Source organism: Pholcus phalangioides, unplaced genomic scaffold (assembly GCF_987345545.1).
Source record: "Pholcus phalangioides strain wild (caught in Gottingen) unplaced genomic scaffold, Ppha-v1.0 ptg000028l_1, whole genome shotgun sequence".
Taxonomy (NCBI): domain Eukaryota; kingdom Metazoa; phylum Arthropoda; class Arachnida; order Araneae; family Pholcidae; genus Pholcus; species Pholcus phalangioides.
Window position 1 is genome coordinate 9506150 of NW_028301618.1, and position 26046 is coordinate 9532195.

Below are 26046 nucleotides of genomic sequence, written 5' to 3' on the forward strand. Positions count from 1 at the left end.
TAAATTAACGTTGCATATAACTCAGGTTCTCATGCTGAGAGAATAAAAAGATGAGTTAGGACTATCCCACAGGAGTCCCAGTATTGCTACAATACCACATTAATAAAGTGCACGTTATTTCAAAAGAAATTGGCAAAACGGAAACTCACTATGTCTTCTTCTGTTTCCAGGGTCATTTTGAAGATATCACCCTGCTCTGTTTGCACCAAGAAGAAGAACATAGACTTGGTCTTGTGTGTTGCGCTGCATACAAATATCATTCCTCGTTCGGGATCGTCCAGATCATTCTGGAAAAAATTTCAAGAACCAACCCATTATTTCATGACAATACCAGACAGGAAAAAAAAAACATGTTCAAAAAATTATTCTCTAGCACTCACACGTCTCCTCGGAATAGGACATCGAATATCTGGCTGATCACCAAAGTTCTTGTATGTTATGTAGTTTTCTGAGCAGATCAGAACGCCGCTTGGACCACTGCTGCCACCAGGAACAGATATGATGAAGTTTCCGTGCTCTTCTAACGGCTCACTGTGCTTTCTCACCACTCTATTCAGTCCCAAGTCCAGTTCATAAAATGTCAGTGTCTGGCGGACAGTTTGTAATGCTTCGCCAGTCGGATCATTGTCCACTTCCTGTCACAAGAGGAACAAGACTCCCATGAAACAACAATAGGGGAAGAAAAGACAAAAATTTCAAAATGTAAATTAATAAACAAAATAAACATCTGTTGTGATCATTCAATTACCTCGTAATCCATCTCCAGACATGCAAACATAGGATTCTCAAATCCAACATCAACACCGACCATGTGATATACAACAGTATTTGACTTGTGAGCTTCCAACGGCGAAGATATCGTCAAACGTGCTGCCGCATCCCTATTCAAAATGTAAACGAGCTTTTGCTTTTCAACTGCACCTGTGCAAAACAAATGAAAAATACTGTAGACCCAAAGGCTTAACAAATCACAGGCACCTAAACACTGTGACAACCAAAAAAATGAGTATCAGCGCCAAAAACTGTTGACATGTGATCAATAGGGCTCCAATTTCTGTCATTTTTTTTTCTTTGCATATTTTGTTGTTTTTACATGATAGAGCATATTTTTGAGATTTCAAGGCATATTTTAGCATATTCCATAATTTTTGATAAAAAGTAAATTTATTTCCGACTATTCCAATTCTGCTCCAGACGTTTTTTTTGAGTGGTTCACGCCTCTGATTCCCTTATTCCCCTAGAAGAGAGCATAATCTGTACCATAAAAAATGCAACCTTTGATCAAAACATTAATGCCAGACATTATCCAGTTCAGAGCATGACAGAGCGAGAACTTACATGCCAGCCAAAGTTATTACTATAGACTTCTTTTTTGGAGAAAGATGGTCAAAAGTTATTTTATTTTTCAAATTGGACATTTTGAATCCACAGGACTAGCACCTAGGGTATTTCTAGCTACAATATAGTTTCTGATATAAAATGAATGGCCACTAAACCAATCTCTCAGAAAGGGTAAAGACCGTTGAGTGCGAATAGACCTTTACATCCCTCTGGATCACTTCGTGGTGAAGAATTTTCATTACATATACACGTGCAGATGAAACAAATTAAGAGAGTGGCACTTCTCTCGAACCGTTAAGCCAGTGTTTCTCAAAGTGTGCATCATGACAAGCTGAAGATATTGGTTTGTGTGTCTATGCTTTCAAGTGGTTCTTTTGTGAGTGAAAATATCTATGAAACCATTTGGGGGTACCCCAGACTAACCATGAATTGGGGTAAGGAAGCCGTGGATGGCAAAAACCGTGAGAACCGCTGAGCTAAATGCTGGTATTCTATTCAGGGTTTATGGCTGTCTTGCTGGACCTGTAAGTACATTATTTACCCATATCCTCGTTAGTGGTAAGTTAGGGTGCAACCCATGTGCAATTGGGAACAAACCTTACTGCCACCAACTGTTGCTGCTGGCATCAGTCACAGACCCAATGGATGCAAAACAGCATTCCTTTAAAAAAGAAACAATTTCAAAGACTCGGCTAAAACGCATGTCATCCCTCTCTCATGCCATAAGCATGAATGTGCAAATTTCTAAAACGGGGGAAATGACATATTTGAATGTTTACTCTATGAGTGTCATTTCCCTAAAATGCTTTGTACTATGCGTTTCTAGAGGGGGTTAAACATTCATGTTTCTGGCAAAACTTACATAGCAAAATAAAGGATCCAACCAGCAGATAAATCCAAAACGTGAAAATTTGCACATTCCTGCTTTTGGCAAAAGGGGACGATATGCTGTAATCTAAAATAACAAAAATAAACCACTCAGATTGAAAAGTAGGAAAAAAAAAAAGGTTTTTACCAATCATAACAGCACGTCCTTTGGGATCTATAGCTAAATATTGCCCTGGAACGATGCGCCTGCATCCGCTTTTGCCAAATGTTTCTTGGTGAACCTACAAACAAAAAACTGAATATAACTTATATGATTACGAATAATGGGCCACATATTGAAGTCGCTACAGTTTCATATCCTGTCCAATTCAGCCATTTGCAATTTCACCACGAATGCATGAATAGAGTCATTTTCTTATCTTGCTATGATTCAGCAATTATTTATTCCAGAATAAAATCCATCTCAATGTGCTCACCTTTTCAAACACATTCCTCTCTGTGTTGTATTCCAATATCACTATTCTTCCAGAGTCTGATCCAATCACGAGATAGTCTGAAATAGAAAACAAATGAACCTATTAGAGTAGAAACAAAAAAATAGTGTTCCAAGCGCAAAATGTGACAGTGAGTCGCAGTTACCAAAATTTCTTGAATCTAGATACAAGGTTTGCAATCTTCCTAGCACTTTTGATGATAGCTGCAAGAGTTCAGACTAACCTTTAGATCCGCCAGTCAACCTGAATCCCATCATGGATCTGATAACGCCGAACATCTCTACCGTCAGAAGCGTATGAATCTTGCCAGTGTTGGCATCGGGCCTGAGGAGCTCGAGTATCTTCCCTCTGGACACTGCTATCTCTTGCTGTTTCGTCCCGGAGAAGTTCCCGTGGACTGCATGCGTGATGCCAGTGGCTCTCTGCAGAGTCAGGTTGTACAGATACATGGTGCCAGAAAAGTCTTTACATCCACTATACCCAGAGTAATTCTAGAGGAAAGAAAGATAACACCCGAAATTATGAGTAACCAGATTATGAACTTTGAAATAGCAAAAAATCATTTGCCAATACATTCGGAACATACTCATCGTATTTTGATTTTAAAGCTGCAATGATTAACTGGTGAATTCCCAATATATACAGTACACCACCGTTAGGATCGCCAAACCTGATTTGGCGCTATTTGCTAGAGATAGTGCAGCGTCCAAAGATGTCTGGAATCACGCATTGTCTTTGAGCCTATGGAAATAAATCATTTTTGTGGCTTTCAATGCAAAGGAATAACGACGGGACGGAAAAATACATCTAGCCAACAATGGGGAATATTCAGACATTTGGACAACAAAGGAAGGAGTCAAAAAATTATAGAAACTATAGTGAAACCTATCTAAGAACACTGTATGAGATAAAAACCTGTCTTAAACCGAATCAAAATATAGTCTGTTCAACGATTAGTCAATCTTTGAAAATGCTCCAGGGAATTGACAATTAAACAGAAACCCATACAGTAGAACCTCTCAATAACAGATACCATGGGGCTGAATGTTCGTCCACTAACAAGGAGTATCAGTACTTATATATATTAGCTGGAACCCGAGCCAAATGGCGTGATTTTTCATTAAAAAAAAAAAACCCCACTATTCCATAAACCTTGTAATCGCGATGTTGCCAATATGCAATGCCAGGATATCCCTGATAGATACTATTATAACTGTCTTATAGGCTGCGGTGACATAGTTGTTGATATTCCTTGTTGGGGGCGACTTTGACCTTCAAAACCAAACTACTAGGCCTATAAATTGTTATGGAATCAAATCTAGTGCTATATATGTATAATAGAGATGGAATGAATATTTGGCCACTATTCTGTATTCAGCCCTTTTGCCAAATATTCTGTATGACCAAATATCTGTGTAAATCCAAGCGCAACAAACTAATTTCAAAAAAACTATATTAATCTGAATTTTTTTGCATAAATTCAAAAATTAGATTATATTTAATTGACAACGAAATTGTGGTGCATACCTATCCCTTTCCGTCAAGAGAGGTTATGTCAGGGTGAATTTCTAGGATAAAGAAAACGTGAAACTCAGAATAGAACCCTATTGCAATAAAGTGGAAGTCAGCATGAATTACACAAGTTCATTCACTGAAGGATGTACCTAGACGAGAAACACATTAAGCTACTGCATAGGTGCCGATTCACAGACTTGAAAAATCTATAGTTCATCACATGACGACACATTCTGCATCAAAGAAAACATGTCATACAAATTTAGGAGGAAAACCTGGGGACTTTTTTAAAATTGTAATGGGTGACTATATATAAATCCCGTTTTAACAGGACGCATTTTCCATAGTCCTGATTTTTTAAGCAATAATCGGTTACTTCACATGCTTTTGGCATTATATTTCACAATTAGTTACAGATTTTTCATACTTGAAATCACGATTCCCCCATATTTTTCCTGAGAAACCGGGGTCAGCCTGAAATTGAAAGGACTGGAAGAGTATTTTCTTTACCGATTTTCCATTCAAACAAAGCACAATGAGAACTTTTAGGGATTTTTCTATGAAGATACGAAAAATGTGAAGAATCCGATTTCCGACAGGTAGATTTTAATAAGATTTAAAAAAACGGAAGGCTTCCAGGTAAATCGGAAGCATTGGCACCTATACTACTGAAAGGTGCTAAGAACATTTAAAGAGAAAAAAATAATAAGTTGTAAATTTTAAGATGCGTTACTAATTCAGAGTAAATAATGGACATTTATTTGATTGGATGTAAAATTGCGACAAGTGTTGAAGTTCACCGCCTGGCAGTCGAGTGGTTAGGGAACTAGTGCAGGTTGGTTCGAATCCCAGTTCAGGCATAGATGTCTACCAGGGTTTAAGCTAGATAAAAAATCCCTTTCGCAAAAAAACGAAAATGGGGGGGGGGGGGCGCGGGGGAAGCTTTAGCAAAATGCTTTCTTTTCTTTCACACCAAGCACAACTCAGGCCTATCACCATTTATGGGTGATTTACTACCTAGTGAGTTGTGCCGGAGGTGTAACTGTGCGTGTGTACCTAACAGTCTGAGTGCATATGTAGTGTTGTGTTTCGATTTTTCAGTGCTGCCATCTATATTTCAGAAGTGAAGTGAGCTATGTGTTATGATTGAATTTGTGCTGATTGTAGGTCTGTTGCTCTTTGTGGTGAGACTTTTTAATGGGGAGATTGGCTCGCATTTGCTCCTTGAAGTTGGGAACCACAGAAAACCAACTTCAGCTGATCACCACTATGGCGACGGTGGGGTTCGAACCCGGGACCTTGAGATGCGAGTCCGTCACTATGACCACTCAACCACCATAGCAGCATAATCCAACAATTAGCTAAATGCTACAATGCTAGGTAATGATTCATGGTTGGATGTCTAGGATGTCTACTCGTTCTGTACCTCCTGAACGTATTTTTTACGAAAGTGGCTACCATGTCTTTTGCATTTTGCGAGAAAAACGACCGTAGCTTAAACCCTGATGTCTACTAACCTAGCACTAACAAATTCCCTGAACGGATCATGCTGATCGCTTGGGAATACATGAAGATATCTAAAAAAAAAAAAAGGAGTACTATTTAAATACAATACTGTAGAACTTAATTATTTCGAACTTAATTAGTACAAATTTTTCGGATAATTTGAACTTTCACGAACTCCCTTCGAGTTTTCTGTCTAATATTAAAATTTCTTGTTTAGTTCGACGTTAGAGGAGAAAAAATTGATTTTTGTATCAGCAGATTCAGTTTGGAAAAATTCTTAAAGTCACACAGACTATTTTATTTCACCAAATTGTTAAACAACAAATTTTCAAAACAAAAGTTCCGAATATTTTGTTTTTCTCTATTCTTTCTTTGTTAATTTAATGGAAATTTTGATATTGATCAGCTGGAGTATATCGAGAACGTGTATCACTTGATATCGATTATGTTGAACCTATGGATCAAAGTTATTAGGATTATAAATAGTAACACCAATCAAGGTTGAAGCTATGATTGCATTTTTGCAAAATTCGAAAGGAAAGCTTGCGATGCGAAAGTAGTAGTAGCCACTTCATGCAAAAATGCGCGCAGGAGATACGAAACGAGTAGGCATCAGGGTTTAAGCTGGATAAAAAATTCCTTTCGCAAAAAAACTAAAATGGGGAGGGGAGGAAGCTTTATCAAATGCTACGATGCTAAGGGGCCATTCAAGTATTACGTCAGCAGATTTTTAGCCATTTTTGACCCCTCCCCCTTGTCAGCAAAACACTGACCCCCTCCACCCCTTGTCTGCAAAATTTAGTCAGCAGCTTAGAATATTTCATATCTTCAAAAAGGGTGATTGATGACGTAAGCAACCTTCAAACCCCCCCCCCCCTTGTCATCAAAAGTCAGCAAATCCGAAACTCCCCCCCCCCCAGATGCTGACGTAATACTTGAATGACCCCTAATGTAATAATTGATGGTTGGATGTCTACTCATTGCGTACCTCCTGTACGCATTTTTACGAAAGTGGCTACTACTTTTTTTGCATTTTGCGAAAAATGCGACCATAGCTTAAACCCTGGTAGACATCCATCCATCAACATCAATCATTTGCGTTTCAGCATGTTACTAAAGTTTTTCCCCCTATTTTTGCTGGAGGAATTTTTTTATCTAGCTGAAACTCTGACACCAACTGAACACAAAGCACAGCAAATACTGGGCACGCACACACTGTTGTTTCAAACAAACGTCTGGCATAGCTCCCATCCCCAAAGCAGAATGTGCCACAATCTGTGACGTACGTCACAGAACAATTAGCTGTACTGCAGAACAGTTTGGAAGAAATTTAAGTTCCACAGAACATTTCCAGTCAGCTGAGGGTTTGTCACAGAACAGTGCTAAACATTCTGCTTTGGGGGCTCCCATACTCTAGTGCGAAAATATGTGGCTGTTACATGGTGGTAATGACCATCAGGGAGGGGAAAAAGAACATTCCACATGGAAATCCCTTCACAAGGATTTACATGAATCAGAAGATAAGCATCTCGGAATAATTTATTTTAATCAGAAGACCTAAAGCCGGGTGTTCCCAGGAATAGAATACCCGCGCCGTGTACAGCGTAATAACACTGATTGGTTGAGCCTGAAATTCAGATTTTTTTTAACCAATCAGTGTTTCTAGGCTGAACGTGACATAGAAAACCAGCTCCTAGGAAAATACGGCTTCAAGTTTTCCGAAATGGAAAATCAATCCGAAGATAATTTAAAGATTGATTTATTGGCATCATAATCATGATTCGTGTATCATAAATGTGCCTAACTCGATTACATTTATTTCAAATTTATTACATCTGTTACGTTCTCAGTGTCAATAGGTTTCTTTGAAAGCTTTCTCTATTAATGGCCAATGAAAGAAAAACTAGTTACGAGCTGGTAAATTAACCTTTTATTTCAATGAACTTCGGGATTGAACGTTTTGAGAAATGAATTATTAATTTGGCTCTCAGGGATAACAATGATGGAAGAAAATGGGGCATACATACTTCAATTTCTTTATTGATGGAGGGACCCACAAGGAAAGTAACCAAACCACATTTTGCCAATAACATAGGTATAGTCCTCCGACCACGAGATGAATTTCCGCTGCGTCATATCAGATGATTTTATTTAATTTTTTTTTGGTGAAACGATTGCACATCGAGAAAAGTTCATCAGTGACTGAGCTTTCACGATTGGCATGTCCTTCTAGGATAAAATAGAATCGTTTGACGTGACATGACGTAGCCAAATCTCATCTCGTGGTTGGAGGACTATACCGAGGCATGATTGTATAAGCATTGCAGTAATACCGGTTTAAGGCCAGAATTACACTATGACAGTTCGAAAAAAAGTTCTTTTATAGAACTTGAAAAATGAAACCAATGACCGTACAGGTTACATTCGCACAAATGCAACCAATAAGTTTATTGGTGGTATTTTTCAAGTTTTATAAAAGCACTTTTACAAAACTTTCACAGTGTGGTCCCGGCCTATCGGTTACATTCGAGCAAATGCAACCGATCTGTTTATTGGTTATATTTTTTAATAAATTTTATAAAAGCACTTTTACAAAACTTTTATAGTGTAATCCCGGCCCCTAACACATTAAATCTACGAATTCTTTTTTTGTTGCAGTTCATTTTTTTGGCCACTTTACCCATAAGCCATTTTTTGAAAGATTATTATTAAAAGATAAATCATGTCATCAAAGTAAACATGAACTAACATGAAATATTATAAAAGAGTTTCGATATTGATCCAACTCACTTTTAAAAATATTCAAATTTCCAATTTGTTGTGTCCATGAACAAACAATGCCTTGATAATTACGAACCGCTATCACGCAGTATATCACGCCGCCATGATTGTTTGTAAGAATGGACGGCTGTCCGTACGGGCTCCATCCGTCAGAAATCGGAAGACGTAATCATCATCATCATCACCTACGTGGACCACTGAGCTATAATTGAAATGACCATACGTCCCGTATTTCCATTGACAGTCCCGGTATTTTCTGGTTTTTTTTGGCCATCCCAACTTTTTCCCAAAAGTGTCCCGGTGTTTGCCGTATTTCACACGAAGTCTACTAGAATTTTTATTCTTTATTGAAGTCAAAGATTGAAATTATTTTAAGATAATTACAACTATTACAACTCCCACATTTGCCTTGGTAAAACATTTTTTTTTTTCGTGGAATACATTTCAATCCACTGCAATTTGCAGTAATGCATCATTTCCCGCCATTGTGATTTTTCCGTAATTACATCAATATTTGGCAACTTTGTTTGGTTTAGGCGTCGTTTTTGGCGATAATTGGTAATGTCCCGTATTTCTCTCGAGGAAATATGGTCAGCTTAGCTATAAGTAAAGTAAGTTTACTTATATCTAGGGTGACCATACGTCCCGTATTTCCCGGGACAGTCCCGGTATTTTCTGGTTTTTTCGCTGTCCCGACTTTTAAGCAAAAGCATCCCGGTTTTTCCCGTATTTTGCATGAAGCCTACTTGAATTTTTATTCTTTATTGAAGTCAAAGATTGAAATTATTTTCAACTTATAAATTATATTATGATAACTACAACTATAAATGAGTATAAGAATCTCCCATATTTGTCTTAGTGAAATTTTTTTTTCCTGGAATTCATTTTGATCCACTGCAATTAGCAGTAATGCTGCATTTCTCGCCATTGTGATTTCTCCGTTAGTTCAACAATATTTGGTGACTTTGTTCGGTTTTGGCGTCATTTTTGGCGATAATTGGCGATGTCCCGTATTTTCCCGTATTTGGAATCCCAATGTCCCGTATTTCTGTCGAGAAAATATGGTCAGCCTTCTTATAGCTCAGTGACGTGGACAATTACAGGATGACCAAAGTTGCTCTGACTATATATTCTCGAGTGGGGAAAAGTGCGGAAAATTTTGTTTAAAAAAAACTGAACATTCCTAATTGTCGCCAGACCATGGCCCCCCACATCCTGAAGCAGGACCCCTAGGTTGTAAGATCAGTCGTGGGCTAGGCTAGACTGGGATCTTTTCTGGCGCTCCGGTCAGACTTTTCACGGGCCCTTCTATACTGAATTTAGAGCGTGAAAGGGGAAAAAAAAATGACGAGAATTGTCCCGGGCCCTATCAGCCCCGCTCTTGTGGGGGCCATGCGCCAGACAGTAACCAAAATTACGATAAAACGGCCAATTATGACACGAAACTAACACAACTTGCTGAAACCAGGCCCGTTATTTGGGGGGGAGGGGTCACGGGGAGCCCGGCTTTTGAAAATACACTAAAAATAGTATGTTCTTTGCCCCCCCCCCCTGGAAAAAGTTGAAATGACGACCCTTGCTGAAACACCACTAATAGCTGTTTTAAATCCTCAAGTTTCAAAGGATATTCAGAATAAATTCGTTTGTAGTGATTCTGGAATTCCCAAAATTTTGTTTCTCATTAATTGTGATTCTAATTTTTTGTTTTCCAACCTCCATCCAATTTTTTTTCTCAAATAAAGGAAAAGACTGCTGTAGTGGTACCACAAGAAGTGTTTTCGAAACGCTCCTCTTTGGAGAAGGTCCATATTGATGATTGGGGGGGGGGGGGAAGAAAGATTTCTCCCGAAATTCTACGGTCGTATTTGTATTAATGCTGTCTTGACTCAACAATATATCAAATCGATTTTCGTCGCCAAGTCGTTTCCGTTCTTTCGTCAGTAGCTAATATGCGCTTATAAGATAAAGGTTCTCCGAAAAGCAGGTTTTATGCGCCATGTGCACCATGGAAACGCTGATTGGCTAAAAAAACCGAATTTCAGGTTTCTAATCAATCCCCTCCATCACGTTGCATCCTACTTCTGGGTGCACGTTTTTTGTTTTTTTTGCAACGCGTGAACCGAATAGGACCCTTTTGCCTCGGCAACGTCTAACTTCATCAAGGTATGCCAGGGTTGCCAGAACCTAGGGGCTGGGGTCATTTGAGCCCTTCCCTAAATAACTTCTGAAAAAAAACAATGCAACAAACCTTCCTTCTCCTGCGTGCGCGCTTGAGTCCCATATATTCGGCAAGACCAGAAACTTTCAGTGCTCCCCCCCCCCACACCCAAAATATTTTCTTTATATCTCCGTCTCTGCGCTACGCGTTTGTGTTTTCCTAGCGTGGCGCATCAACTATTCTGTCAACTGCATACTCTGATCTGAAGGAAAGGAAAAGAGAAAACACAACAGAAATGAAGGGAAGATTGGCGTAACGTGCTGCGCACGACGATTTTACTCCTTCGGAAGGAGTCACCCAATCACGCGCAACGCTTCTGGCGTGAGGTGAGGCGTGTTGTGTTCTGTAGGAAAACAGACATACTGCTCTTCCTACTTGTTAGTGGACGGCGTGTCGCGCTGGCCAATTGACGTTACACATGACTCCAAAAACGTATTCCTAGGGAAACCCGACTTTTGAACCTGGAGCTCATTGTACAAGAAAAAAATCTTTGCGTTTATAAATTTGTCATTTTCGTGACTCTTCATCCTTCAGAAAGACATACCATAGAGAATATCACGAAGGTGAGTGAAAAAGTAGCGGAAACGGTGAACTTTTGAAACCTATTTCTCAAGCACATAAACACGCTGGTGTTTTCTATTTGGCAACAGTATTTTTTTTTACAATTCCATTTCATTTCATTTACTTCATAAATGATTTTTTTAAATTAAAATTTGAAAACAAAACTCCTGCTCAAATATTACGATTCAGTGACGAAAAATCAATTGAAAACTGTTAATATACGGGTTGGTAACTGTTGTGATCCGTGACATCAGGACTATATCTTCTACACCAGCACATCACGCATCTACAACTACGGGGTTGAGTCCAGCTGAGCTACTAATGGGTCGGAAGCTCCGTAAGTATCTGGACAGACTCCATCCAGACTTCCTGAAGCATCAACGGGTAAAGCAGGAACTGCCCTTCCAGAAGGATAATCGCACACTTCGTCGATTCTCTAGGCTGATGATCCAGTCTATGTCAAGAATTATTCTCAAGGTCCGAGCTGGGTTCTTGCAATGGTCGTGAAACCTTCGGGCCCTGTCTTGTATCAAGTGACGACTGAGTCTGGTAACGTGACAATATGTCACGTAGACCAGATGAGAAAACGAGCTCCTAAAGCAGTATCGCTTCAACCCTCTAGCCTCATCACCGAAGACCAAAATGTTCCAGTTGTCGAAAGCTCTCTTCCACAACCATTGGACAAGTCTGTGTCAGTTCAACAGAAGGTTCCAGTTCCGGTTTCTCCTACAAAACATCGAGTTCCAGACCTTCCGGTAGAAACGTCGATTGCTTCGTCTAGGCCGAGTCCGAAAATAATCAAGCCAAGACCCCTAGGTATCGATTATATAGTGTGATCAAGGAGGAAGGAGTGTTGTATGATGCTTCGCTAATCGCGTGTACGCGCGCACTCGTGGCACTGCTACTGGGCCGCAGATTTTCGTGTCCCACGTGCACGATTCTTCGTATTCAGTATTTTTTTTTTCAAAATAAAAAGTCAGAAGCAATGCCCTGTCTGGAAGAACCCTCCCCTACCTACAAGAACAAACGGGGCCCACAATGAGGGGTTTTTCACAAAGGACAAAACGAAACGCAAGACAAAGAACTGTAAGATGTGTGGAAATAAATATGTATTCTGGGCTATTTTGCAAGTGCAAGATATGAGCAGAAATATACGGAAACAATGACGTGAGATAGATTTGGTGTTACCCAGGGTGCACCGCGAGGAGGCCTATCACATGTCACCCCTCCAGAGAATATCTTGGATTCTGGAGCCAGTTTGAAAAATTCATATACATCCAGATATGACTACAGAAGACAAGTTTCACTATCTCTTGCAGTGTATAGTTCCGGATTCTTGAGCTGCGCAGGTCATCAACAGTTTTCCAATGACGGCGAAGAACTACGAAAAGGCTATCACGCAAATGAAGAATCGCTTCGGTCGTGAGTTCGGTCTATCACAATGACGTGTGATAGATTTGGCGTTACCCAGAGTGCACCACGAGGAGGCCTATCACATTACACCCCCATGAGAGCTGAAGATGTGAAGAACTTCATGAGAGCTGAAGATGTGAAGAACTTCATGAGAGCTGAAGATGTGAAGAACTTCATGAGAGCTGAAGATGTGAAGAACTTCATGAGAGCTGAAGATGTGAAGAACTTCATGAGAGCTGAAGATGTGAAGAACTTCATGAGAGCTGAAGATGTGAAGAACTTCATGAGTTCTGAAGATATTTTGATTAACGAGCCGACACATTATTAAAAAGCTGAACAATAAAAAAGCACCTGGCTTAGATAACATCAGTATCCCGCTTTTTGAGGCACATGACAAAACTGTGACGTGCATCTTCAACAGGCTACTGGAGCTATCAATTTTCCCTGGACATTTTAAAAGAGGCAAGATTCTACTGTTTCTGAAAAAGGACAGGGACCCAGCGCTGCTGCAGTCATATTGACCTTTTATCCACTTTGGGTAAAATTTTCGAGAAGATCATCGTCCAACGTATTACATACTATCTCGAGCAACAGCAATGGCTCAGTCCGTTACAATTTGGATTTAGAGCAGGAGGGTCTGCGGAGAAGGCAGTGGCCACACTTCTTAATGAAGTTAGACGTAGACAGAAACAAGGTTATCTGACAGCCCTGGTTTCGGTGGACATCAGAGGAGCCTTTGATTCAGTTAGACACGAAATCATAATCAACAGAATGCGACGACTTCCGATACCGGGAAACCTGGTACGAATGGTTGAAAGCATGTTGCGGGATCGCCATGTCACAATTGTTACAGACGCCGGTCCGGCTACAAAGCGGCAGCTATCCGGATGCCCACAGGGTTCCTGCAGCGGACCTCTGTTGTGGTCCATAGTTCTAGATTCGCTACTGAAAACTGACTGGGGCCCCGAAGTTTATATGCAGGCGTTTGCAGATGACCTTATTTTTATCATAGCGGCGAAGAAATACAAGGACATCGGACCGCTGGCGAACGCAACATTCAACAGACTCACCGATTGGATTCAAATCATCTCCAGTTGCAAGTGAGCAAGACAAGGCTACTGTGGCCTCATCCGAAGGTTACGCGTCTCTGCATCGAGATCGACGGCATCAGGCTCAAGCCGTCTCCGTCTATACGGTATCTAGGGATAAATATTGACAACAATATCAGCTTCATCACACATATAACTAAGCAGGTCAACAGGACGCAAGAGACGTTACAATTGATGCGCAGGCTCGCTGGACCCACATGGGGTCTACGTCGACAATTTCGCAATATACTGTATAGAACTGTCGCACAGAGGCAGCTCTCATATGAATGTGCTGTGTGATATAGAAATCCAACGCAGCAGATGCGAAATACATTGGATGTGACGCAGAGACCCTTCCTCTTATATATAACGGGGGCATACGTTACTACGGGGAACCCACCGCTCAGCTTATTCATGGAGTATGAAGCACGTCGGACAGCAGTTCTGCATCTTGGGGAGGACATCCAGATCAATGATCACCCGATCAGTTCAACCCAATATGAGCAGAAGCACATGGAGTGGCTACATCATCCAAGTGTTGACATCGCGCATCTACAGGTTCCTCGAAGGGATCTTTGGTCACCGACGAGACAGTACGGATATTCACTGACGGCTCTCGGATCGGGGAGGCAACGGCATGTGCATACGTAGTCCTCGATTCATCGGATGTAGTTAAAGAGACTTGGAGTAGTCGTCTGACGCAGGGTGCAAGTGTATTCCAAGCGGAGGCGTATGCAATCTTGAATGCGGTCATCTGGGCCTCGCAACAAAGCTCCCCGGTGGTCATACATTCAGATAGCGCTTCTTGCCTTCAAGCTATCTGCGATCCCCGCTCAAGACATCAGGATATTCGTAGGATTCGACAGCTACTTTGCTCCCATCATTCGATTCGTATAATATATGGGTTAAAGCTCACACAGGAATTACAGATAATGAGATGGCTGATCGTCTGGCCAAGGATGCCACTAGTTCGACCACAGAGGAATAACACTTACTGCCACGCCAAATACCAATTAAAGAGTGAGCTGTTGAGAAAGTGGCAAGCACAGTGGGATCATAACGTCCCGAAAGACGCATATGGAATCCAACGGCATGTTCGCTGGCATCCTTTCATTTGGTCGCGCGAAAAGATTATTATGGTTACAGAGCATGGTCCGTTACCAGTATATTTAGAACGTTTTAAAAAGTCCAACAATGACAAGTGTCGTTGTGGTCAAGTCGGGACATTACAGCATTATCCGTGTTCCTGCCCGCACACTAAACAGTTCCATTTCGGCCACATTCCGGATAATGGAAAGCTTTGCTGGAAGCGACGCGTACTTTAGAGCCCCATCAACTTCGGCCGACTTCGCCAGCTGATCCAATTCCTGGACAAAAATCTTCATCATATCCATACCAAATGGATTGGCACGAAGCGTAAACGAGGTGCTGATGACGACTATGTACCAGCTAGGTCCTTTCGCCCGGACCCTACTAGAATATACGATCTGCGGCCTCGTCGCTGAAACTCATCTACTGAGAGCCAAGCGACGTTGCGCCTATCGACATTTTGTACTGACGAATGTCTAATCAAATTTTAAATTGAGATTATATTCCAGAGACAATCAATCTTAATTAGTCTTGGCGATACTACGATTATTCAAATCAACTCTTTACTATAAGATGAGCGTGATCTGGCGGTTATATCTTTCGGAGTTCTTTAATTTCTCCCTCCGTATAAGTGAATTTATATGTGCAATCTCTCTATATGTAATATTTTATTTATTATTCTGAAGATATTTAATAAAATTTCCAGACACACCCATCCTCCAGGAACGCTTCGATATCTCAATGAGATGGGAAGCGGGGTGTGTTTGGTTTTCAAAGGTCAAAGTGGATCCACCTCAACCTATATCTCAACTTGTGAAATTGTAAATATTTTGTTGGATAACCTGAACTATCTTGGACTGAAGCAAGTTAACACAGTGCCAAACACCAATCTGCGGCTTCTCGATCCTGTTCTTGTCTGCCACAATCGGATATCGTACCGTACTGAACACTGTGAATGTCCTCTAATTATAGAAGATAGGCACCATCCGTCACTTGAAATTTTTCTCCAAGTTGAATGCCAGGCGAAATACATAAGAAATTGTGGAATAACTTCCTATCAGTTCAGTAGAGCCGACTTTGTTAAGCTGTACCTCTTGCTAGGAAATTTGAATTGGGACAGTCTCCTTCACATTAATGACGCTGACTCTGCGGTGAGTCTATTCTATGAAAGTCTGCATCGGGTACTCGGCTCTTACAATACAATACAAATACAACACCACAACAGGCAAAATGCCCAACGAGGTGGCTGATAAAAAGATGCCCATAAAAATATGGTTGTCATATGTTTCAAAAATACAGCAACCCAATTAAAAATGCAATTAACACAAATTACAAACAATATATACACATGATAAAATATTATACAATGCCCATAAAGAATACTTATGGTTGTCTTATTCTAAGAATGGATAGCTTCCCGATTTACCCCAACATGTTTATCGTATTTCTCTTTAAACGTGTCAATTGTGTTACAATTTACTACCTCCGGGGGTAAGCTATTCCATTTATTAACAACCCTATTGGAGAAAAATTCCCTGCGACACCATAACCTTGCATTGTCCCTCACCAATCGATACTGGTGTCCCCTTGTAAAAGCAGTCGATTGGCGGTGTACTAAAAGTTCATGGTCCATCCTATCCATCCCATTGAAAATTTTGAACACTTCGATCATATCTCCTCGACACCTGCGTTCATCCAATGTAAACATATTCAAAAAATGAAGTCTTTCTTCATAACTCAAGCCCTGTGTGCCAATAAGGACACGCGTAGCTCTTCTCTGCACCCCTTCAACCAAGTCTATGTCCCTCTGTAGGTATGGTCTCCAAAACCTTACTTGTGTTCCACAAAAGAAATCTATTACCATAGAATCAATTTACAAGTGATTCACCATCACTAAGAGAAGGGTCGCGCCGGAATTGACATTTGCAAAAGTTTGCTATACGTTTTTATGAAAGTTTAACTCTTGATATGTGTTCAGTTATTGCCATCTAACTTCCTATTTGTGAAAGACAAACTGCAATGCTCGAATATTTTTGAGTGAATTCCCGTAAAATTGAAGAATTTTGTTTTATTTTCAATCACTGCCCGACTTACAAACACGATGACATAGCGCGATTGACAGATTCTGGATTGACTTCGGCAAAAATGTTTTCCCGGGCCTGCTTCTTTCCTTTGTATTTCCTGATCCCATAAGAGAGAATTGGGGCCAAATTCGACTCACGGACGATGCTCGGAACGAATCTAATTCGTAAGTCGGAAATTAGCTACAAAATAACGTATTTTAAAAACAATTGGGTTTCAGGTGACATATATTTGAAGGTGCAATGACTCCGATTACCTTCCGTTTAAGATGGGGAGTATATAATTGCCATCCTGCTGTCTGCGTAGATATTTTAGTTGCAAAAGTTAGGTAATATCTCAATATATATTATAAAAAAGAAACAAATAAAAAAAAAGTTTCTTCTTTTGGAAGATAACGATTCAGCAAGGAAAAAAAATTATCTTTATTTAGAAAAAAGAAAGAAAAGACAGATAAAAAACACACAATGAAATCACCGATGATGAAGATCCGTCCATTCTTCTTGCGTTTTAAGAAAGAAAAATAAAGGTTTATGTTCTTATGAAAAATACGTGACATTAGTTTCCTGTTTCCACGAAAAAATGCAATTTTTCCTTTGTTCTTTCTTTAGAATTATTCTTTTGTCTTCTCGGACATATACAACTACATACAGTAAACCTACGGAGAGTTATATAAACTCCGAAGGTACTCAACTACTGTTGAAGATGCCATTCGATCGAAAAAATACCACGTGATCCCCAGAAGTGTGTTCGGTTACATATGGAGACGATTATTTATGACATGTGAGAATGTAGACCACGAGCACTGAAGAAATGTGTGGCACCATTCAGTAGCGTACGCAGGATTTTCTCAGGGGGGGGGGGGGAATTCGTTTTTCACTGCAGAAATACGCCATAATCTCTCGTCCACATCAAACATTTCTTGACTGACTAGAGAACGTAGGTTTTTTATATTTTTCCGTATCACGTTAGAGCAGGGCCGCCGGAGGTGACCTTTCTTGATTCTTTAAAAATGAAGGGGAAAGAAACAGGAACTAAGAAGCAAGGAAACAGATATTTTGTTTATATTATGCTAAGGTGAATTCGGAAAGAAAAGTCACCTTGTCTCTACCGGGACTCGAACCCAGGCCCTCATGCATACCGAGTAAGCATGCTACCATCTATATCACTGGAGATATGACGAAGTAGCATGATGAGGTAGACGATGGCAGCATGCTTGCCCGGTATGCAAGAGGGTGTGGGTTCGAGTCCCGGCGGAGAAGGATGACTTTTCTTTCCGAGTTCACCTCAGCATAATATCCAGAAAATATCTGTTTTCTTGATATCTTGGGCTGAGGAAAAAAGCTGGCGAACAAAGAAGCATTTTTAGAGAGAGATAGATGGCTTTTTCTCATCTCGAGATATCAAGGAAACAGTTTATTTATTAGTTTGTTTCATAATTTTATTGGGGCTTCACATCGTTTCGATTGAATTTTCCAGCTGTACTTTCATGATTGAAATATAGAGGGCCTTTCTATCTTTTAAGTGCTCTATCGTCACCCTGTGAAGCTAAAGAAAAATCCCACTTCTTCTCCTCCCCCCTTTTGATTTTAATATCTTTCTAGTTTTTTTGCTTATGAAGTTTTATGGCAGTTCAAATTTTGTTTTTTCTTGGAACGTCTATCTACGCAGCGACGGAGTCTTGGTGTATCCAATAACCCTGCTTAAATAAAACTGATTGATAGATGGAATGCAACGAAAATCATTCCATCCAATGTATTCATGGTTTGAATTCGTCAGAAAAAGAAATTAAGTTTTCTATTATTTTTCCCTTTTACTCCTGATTTGGCACCTCTTCTATAGCTACGCTCCACGTGACCGCACAGAAAAGCGAGAAAAAAAAACACACACACACCTTACAACACAATTTCATGATAACACAATTTTATTATTAATATTATTTCTGACTCTAAAAACAACAACATAAATAGAAGCGATAAAATGATTAGAACGAACTTCTACTTCCATCAGGTACCGGGAGTTTGAGGACGACAATTACTATGATAATAATAACAACAACCAGACTAGCAAATACATCATCATCAGTATATACTGCAGTTACAGAAAAGCTATTATAAGATCTCTCTGTAGTACAATACGATATGTCAATAACAATATAACAACATCAAGGATATACATATTTCATCTTATAATTACATGTACAACTATTCCTACAATATTTGAACGAGAAAAACTAGTTTAATCGTAAAAAGAATTGTTCCAGGAGAGAAACAATAACAATTCCCAATAACTAATTTAATTAATACTGATCCGGTGACTTTCCATCAACAATAATTGTTCACGCGCGCGCGAACACGCACATTAATAATTTGTATACGGCATTAAAATAAATTATAACAGACAGTTTTAAGTAGCTATATCGAGGTGAAACGAAAACAAAATGACGACCAAACATCGATTTTGTTCATGTCCCACTTTTGAACACGAATAAATAACAATGCTTTTAATTTTTCCTTCAAAAACGAACCAATAAAAAAAAAAAAAGAAAACGCGGGGACTAAAACAACGAGGTCAGCTACTTTCTCATTGGTCGAGAGATAGTTCTGGAAACAGATGGACATCAAAAGTGAAGGTGGGTATAGAATTAGTTTCTTTCCGCTGATTGGATTGGTTAATATCTGTCAATCAGCCAAAGTGGTTACTATAATCGTTATAGAAGTTTTCATCTTTCTACTGCTAAAAAATTTCGAGATCACGCCGTTAGCTGGGTAAAAAAAAAGATGATGGAAAATTAAAAATAACTTCGTCCCAACGGGGCAAATCAAATTTCCCCTTCCAGCTGCCAAAAGAAGTCCACTTAGTGCCAAAAAAAAATCGGACGACTTCCATTTAGATTAGTAACTACAGAGTGATATTCTTATATCATACGATGACTATGATGTTGCTTTTGCCAAGTCTATCTTCTACTGTATAGAAGCAGGTGACAAGACATGCATCATTCTGTTGACTAAAATAAGTGCAGGAAATTAAAAACGGAAACCGAAACAGCTGCAGCATGTGTGTGTTTCGCGTTCACATTTTCAAATAATTTTCCGAACAAGACGAAAGTCTCACCAGTGACACATTTTTCAGAATGCGCATGCGTAGAGTTGAATAGGCATTTCTTCGAATGAAATGGCATCTTATCACCGATTGCTCAGTTGGTTGGGTTTTTTTCCCGAGTTGGAACCCATGCTGTTAAACATCGAATGCCTTTATAATCAGCGTTCCTTCGTTTATCATTTCCCAATAATGTTGCAGTAGCTGGCTGCACCGCAATGCAAACAAGCAATGCCCATGAGTGAACTCACTCAAAAACAAAATAATGAAACAATAATTGTAATAATTATATGAGTGATACGATTTCGCTTTCATTTTTATCATGACGAATCCCTGCTCACGGTAACGCTTGGGAGCGGCGACGTGCGTTGATCAACCATCCCACACAGCAAGCGCATTATAACCCTACATCCCTCCGGGGAATATCGGGACGCTTAATACCAGCAAACCTAAGCTTAGTTACGTGACAGCATTAAGAATGAACCGCATTTAACTAGTGCAACGGTTTAAACAAAATCACGAAGTAAAATAAATCAAATATCATTAAAAAATCAAAGATGAAAGAGGTGGGGGAAAAAAGCGAAATTTATACGAGCTGGATTCAAACCAGCGACTCTTGGGATGCTAAAATCATTCTCCCTGGGCCGGAACGGGGGGGGGGGGGGCGCAGAAAGGGCAATTGCCTGGGAAGAAAACTTTTGTGGGGGGGTAAATTTTAGGGAGAACAAAAATGCTGTGTGGGAGTGGCTGAACCATATTTGCTCCTTCACAGAAATCCTAGTTACAGCCCTGCAATACCCTTCCAACCGAGCACACTATGAATGCTATTCGCGGTTCAAATAAAATATTGTGTACCGTAATCCAGGGCTACTTTGCACTGATGCTGAATTCAGTTATCGATCACACAACTTAGTACCTTCCAAAGGCGATCTTTACAGGAAGAGCGGATCAAGAGTAATGTGTTTATAGCGGATGGGGGGGGGGGGCAGTAAATATGTATTTATGGTCACTAACATCCCGTATTAACTGGAACTTGGGAGGGCAGTGATTGCCCCTTCGCTGAGTCAGTGCCTGATTTTGAAACGAATGTTTGATTCACCATTGGCTGATTTGACGGATCATGACGTTTCAATGAGCAGATGCCATGGACGTGTTATACAATAGTTAATATCTGGTCCCTGACGCCATAAAAAAGCAAACTATTCTTCACAACAAGCTCGTATAACGCGGTCTGGAATAACTAAAAAAAGCTGCATACTCGGCAATGTTTTCTAAGCATTTCTAAAACAAAAAAAATGGAAAGCATATATAAAGCACAGTATGGTCTGCATGTACTTTACATTTTGGTTTTGTTCCCAGCCTTGTTCCATCAACGGACACAAGACAAACATTATCTAATGCGCCCGAGTACAGTAGGGTCACACACACACACACAGCTAGTACAACCAGAAAAAGGCAAGTGCAAGTAGAGGAGCATTACACATGAAAAAGAAAAAACTTCAACTTCATCATATGAGGGGGGTGTTTGAACCAGAAGGTTTTGGGAAGATTTGAAAATGAAAGTGGGGTCCGTAAGCTTGGGTGAGAATAATATATTGAATATTGTTCTGGAAAGGGGCCTAGGTGTCTTTCTATCTTGTTGGCTCAATAGATTCCTGGAACACAAAAAGTTTAAAAATCTTTATCTAGAACAACGTTTTCAAACAAAAATTCATATGTCCAGCCCCCACCCCCTCCATATTCTAAGGACATCAAAGATGAAAATCAACAGAAAAGGAAGTCATGGCAGGTGATTGAAGGGGGGGGGGGCACAGTGAGCTGTGGAAAAAAAGATTGTTTTTAACATTTGAACACTGGTGTTTGAACATTTTAAGAGAAATATGCCGTCAAAAAGTAACTAGTTATCCGGTAGACCTCCTCTAGAAGAGGCAGGGCGATGGAATTAAATTTGATGATGGAGGGTCCAGAGATCAACCTTAGTTCAAAAATTACTTTCGCAATAAAAATTCATGTAGAAATCAGTTTAAGAAGTAGGAGATGGCTTTGTTCCTGGATAAGACAGGAAGGGCCAAAGGAGGGGGGGGGGGAGCGTGGGCTGAAAAGAAAGTTAAAAACACTAATCTGAACTACTCTGGTTTGAGAATTACAATGGGCAAATTTTCCTTACAGTAGATGTGTGGAACCTGCTTTACCAGGGCGCACTAGAAAATGGTCACAAAATTCTATAACAATGACATGGTGGCCATGCACCAATCTCTGACCTTAGGACCACAGATGTCTAGAAAGGACCCCAAAAAAAAAAAAAAAGCAGACGACTCTATAACTTACAAGCACTATTTTTGTTATACAGCGTCATCATTCTTATATATATATAGTGAATGCTTTTAAACCTAAAACAAACAAATTTTTCTACATGGACAACATTCAATCATCAAATCCTTGAACACAAAGTTGTATATACTACATAAATAATAGAAAAAATTTCTTTTTATATATAATAAATATATTACTATGAAATACATCTATCTACACATACATATATACTAAAGCTGCCGTAAAAGACAATAATATCACCGACATTCAAAAATAAAAATGATAAAAACTTCTTCGGAACTGAGCAAGAATAAAAAAAAATAAAGAGATATTTCACAAATTAAATAACAATTAATATTATAAATCTAAAAAAAAATCTAAGATAATCAAAAAAGAAAAAAAACCTGAAACTAGTTCACACCATGCTCGTGGCTGGTGATAACTGGAGATTGACCCATCAGTATGTGGTATGGCACAGATGGTGAAATTTTTTACCACCTGATCATTTTTTAAAATAGTTATAATAACGTTTTTATTCGGGAAATAGACGCTTTACTATAACACAGCTTTTTATTAAAATTGGAAAAGACGAGTTAATTTTTTTTGAAAATTTAAATACCACACAAATAAGGAACTAGCATTTAAATTGCTGAACCTGCTTGAAGGGTTGAACAAGGCAGAGAAATGGCAACAACTGGCAGAAACCGACAAAAACCACTCGTATACTTAATGTATTTTAAAATAATGTTTGTGGAATCAGGAAAGAAAGATTAAAGAAATCCTCCTTCATCACTGGCTATAATGTGAGAAACAGACTGCGTTTTGAAAACTCTCATGACTTTTTCCCTCGAGAGCACCCATTATTGACTATAATATGTACAGACTAGGTATCTGACAACAGAGGCACATTTATGGATTTGCTGCCTGTGGGCTACATGAATTTTGCCACCTCTTTCCTCATTATATATTTCTTGACTACTCTTTCCTCGAATTCGAAACCCTTTGGTATGACCCACGTGGCCTTCCTCCCCTCCCTCCTGCAAGTACACCTAAGTCATTCTCACGGTCACACGTTCTAAGTCACTCTTTTAGTCCTTCACATGATTGCACATGCTCTAAGTCAAGCTTTCGGTTGCTCATTGACATTCATTCATTCACTCATTGACATTGACTGATTCCTTTGCTTAGGTCCCTCTTCTGATCATTTGCACTTCTACACATGCTCTATATCATTTTTTTCAGACATGCACATGCTTTCACACTCTTTAGGATTCACACACTTACACAGGCTCTTGGTTGCTCACTAAGTCCTTCGCTCACTTTTTTTTGGTCATTCACATGCTTGCTCACGCTCTAAGTCACTCTTTTTCTCACTCACATGCTTGCGAACTCTCTAGGTCACTCACTAACCTAGTCCTTTGCTGTCTGGGCAAAGGCAGATTTATCAAGATTTATACAAATTTTACCGTCCTCCCAGTCTACTAATTTTCTTGGCTACTCATTCCTCGAATTTGCCACCCTGGGATATAGCCTGCTAGCCCCCCCCCCCATAAATATGTCACTGTCTGACAGTGTTATGAGCCTGTCTCTCAAGAGCAGTAATGTTGGATATGATGTAAAAAGCAGTCGCCAGACCAAAATTCTCGGAAGCTTTATGAAATTGTCATTGAGCAATGCTATTGGGTATAAAAGGCAAAGTGTATACCACATTTTTCAGTGTTGCAACCTTGGCTCATGAGGGAACTATGCTTAACTTCTGACAGTGTCATGACATCGATATGACAATAACTCTGTCAGAAATCCATTGTCCCTCAACAGCTGTAACAGAGAAAGCTACCAGTCAACACACTGGGTTTCTGCCTTGTGTTATGACTTTGTCTCTTTACAGTCATAAAAAAGCAGTAGGCAGACCAGATTTTCATGAGCTTTATAACCTTATTTCTTCACAGCAATATCACTGGCTAGAATAGAAGGGGGGGGGGGAACAATGGACAGTCTGCCTAACTGACAGTATTATGACCTTGTCTCTCAAAAGCATTATTGCTTGCTGTAATATATTAAGCAATAGACACAATAGGTATCCAACAGTGTTATGACCTAGAAAGCACTACAATTAGCAATAAAAAAAAAAGCAATAAGCAAACAGGATTTCTGACAGTGACCCTGTTGGTCATAGCACTGTGTACCACTATCAGCTATGAAAAAAGGGCAATAGAAAACTTAGGTTTCCGACAGTGTTATGACCTAGTCTCTTGAGAGCAGCGCCCTTGGCTACAATATGAAATGCAAATACAAAGGCCACAACAGGAAAAATACCGAACAAGGTAGGTGGCTGGAAGAAAAAATATGGATGTCCAGTATCAATAAAATACAGCGACCCACAATAAGAGCAATTATTACAAATATATACATATATTACTATGGGAATATATTATCTATAGCTCATAAAAATTATGGTTGTCTTGTCTAAGTACAGTTAGCTTCTCGATTCATCCCATTATGAGCATCATATTTCTTTTTATACCTGCAAATTGTATTATGATGGACGACCTCCGGAGGTAAGCTATTCTATTTACCAACAATCCTATTGGAGAAACATTTCCTGCGACACCACAACCTAGAGTCATCCCCTACCAAACAATACTGGTGTCCCCTTATAGAAGCAGTCCATTGTCTGTGTATTAATAACTTGTGGTCAGTCCTATACATCCCGTAGAAAATTTTAAACACTTCTATCATATCCCCAGATACCTGCATTCTTCCAATGTAAACATATTCAAAAAATGAATTCCCTCCTCATAGCTTAAGTCCTGTGTGCCATCAACAGCACATGTGAATCTTTTCTCTGTGCATCGCCTAGAATAACTCAGTGCCCCTCTGTAAGAATGGTCTCCAAAACCTAACTGCATACTCCACTCCAAGATGAACTAAGCTCTAGAAAAGTGGACGAATTACTTTAGGAGAATGCAAAGACACTTTTCTAAGAATTAAACCTAGCATTCTCTATTTTAACACGCCCAAACAAATGTTCAGAAAATCTAAGCAGCTTTACAATGAGAATGCCCAAATTGGTAATCCTGGTTGCATCTCTAAATAGTTTTACCATTCAACTCATAAGTGAAACGTGGGTTGTTCGAACCAAAATGAGCAACTACGCACTTGTCAATGCTAAAAGTCATGCTCTATTCATTAGCCCATGTGGCTTGGATCCCCAACTAACCCCCCCCCCCCCATCAGCTTCATGTCATTTGCAAATTTGCTAACAATCCTGTCGATACATTGATCAAATTTATTGAAAAAAGAGAAAAGAGTATAGGACCAAGAACACTTCCTTGAGGGATTACACCTGTCACACAAGTCCAATCACAAATTGCCTGTTCACCATAACACACTGTGACCTATGAAATGCAATAGTGGGATTTTGCTCTAATTAATTCTGAATTTCCCCATCGATTGTGGGATTTTTTACTCTCATTGATTCTGAATTTCCATCAATTGTGGGACCTTTTCCTCTCATTAATTCTGACATTCTGTAGATGGTGGGATTTTCTCTCATTAATTCTGAATTTCCATTGATATTGTGGGACCTTTTCCTCTCATTAATTCCGAATTTCCGCCTTTTCTGGAATTTTTTCTCTCATTAATTCTGAACTTCCATCGATTGTGGGACTTTTTCTCTCATTAATACTGAGCTTTTTTTTATCAATTCTGGGATTTTTTT

The 26046-nt window shown here is 39.6% G+C and overlaps 1 protein-coding gene across 1 annotated transcript in view; it reads right to left on the bottom strand.

Moving 5' to 3' along the window:
* Nucleotides 1-8598, bottom strand: part of Sf3b3 (splicing factor 3b subunit 3) — a 37680-nt gene extending 29082 nt beyond the window's left edge. The window contains exons 1-7 of the mRNA XM_089252346.1: nt 8475-8598; nt 2887-3154; nt 2646-2722; nt 2357-2450; nt 749-921; nt 381-635; nt 150-287 (exon numbers count right to left, since the gene is read on the bottom strand). Coding sequence (XP_089108472.1) covers nt 150-287; nt 381-635; nt 749-921; nt 2357-2450; nt 2646-2722; nt 2887-3112 — 963 coding nt within the window. The 5' untranslated portion in view covers nt 3113-3154; nt 8475-8598. The remainder of the gene's footprint in view (nt 1-149; nt 288-380; nt 636-748; nt 922-2356; nt 2451-2645; nt 2723-2886; nt 3155-8474) is intronic.
* Nucleotides 8599-26046: the final 17448 nt, after the last annotated feature.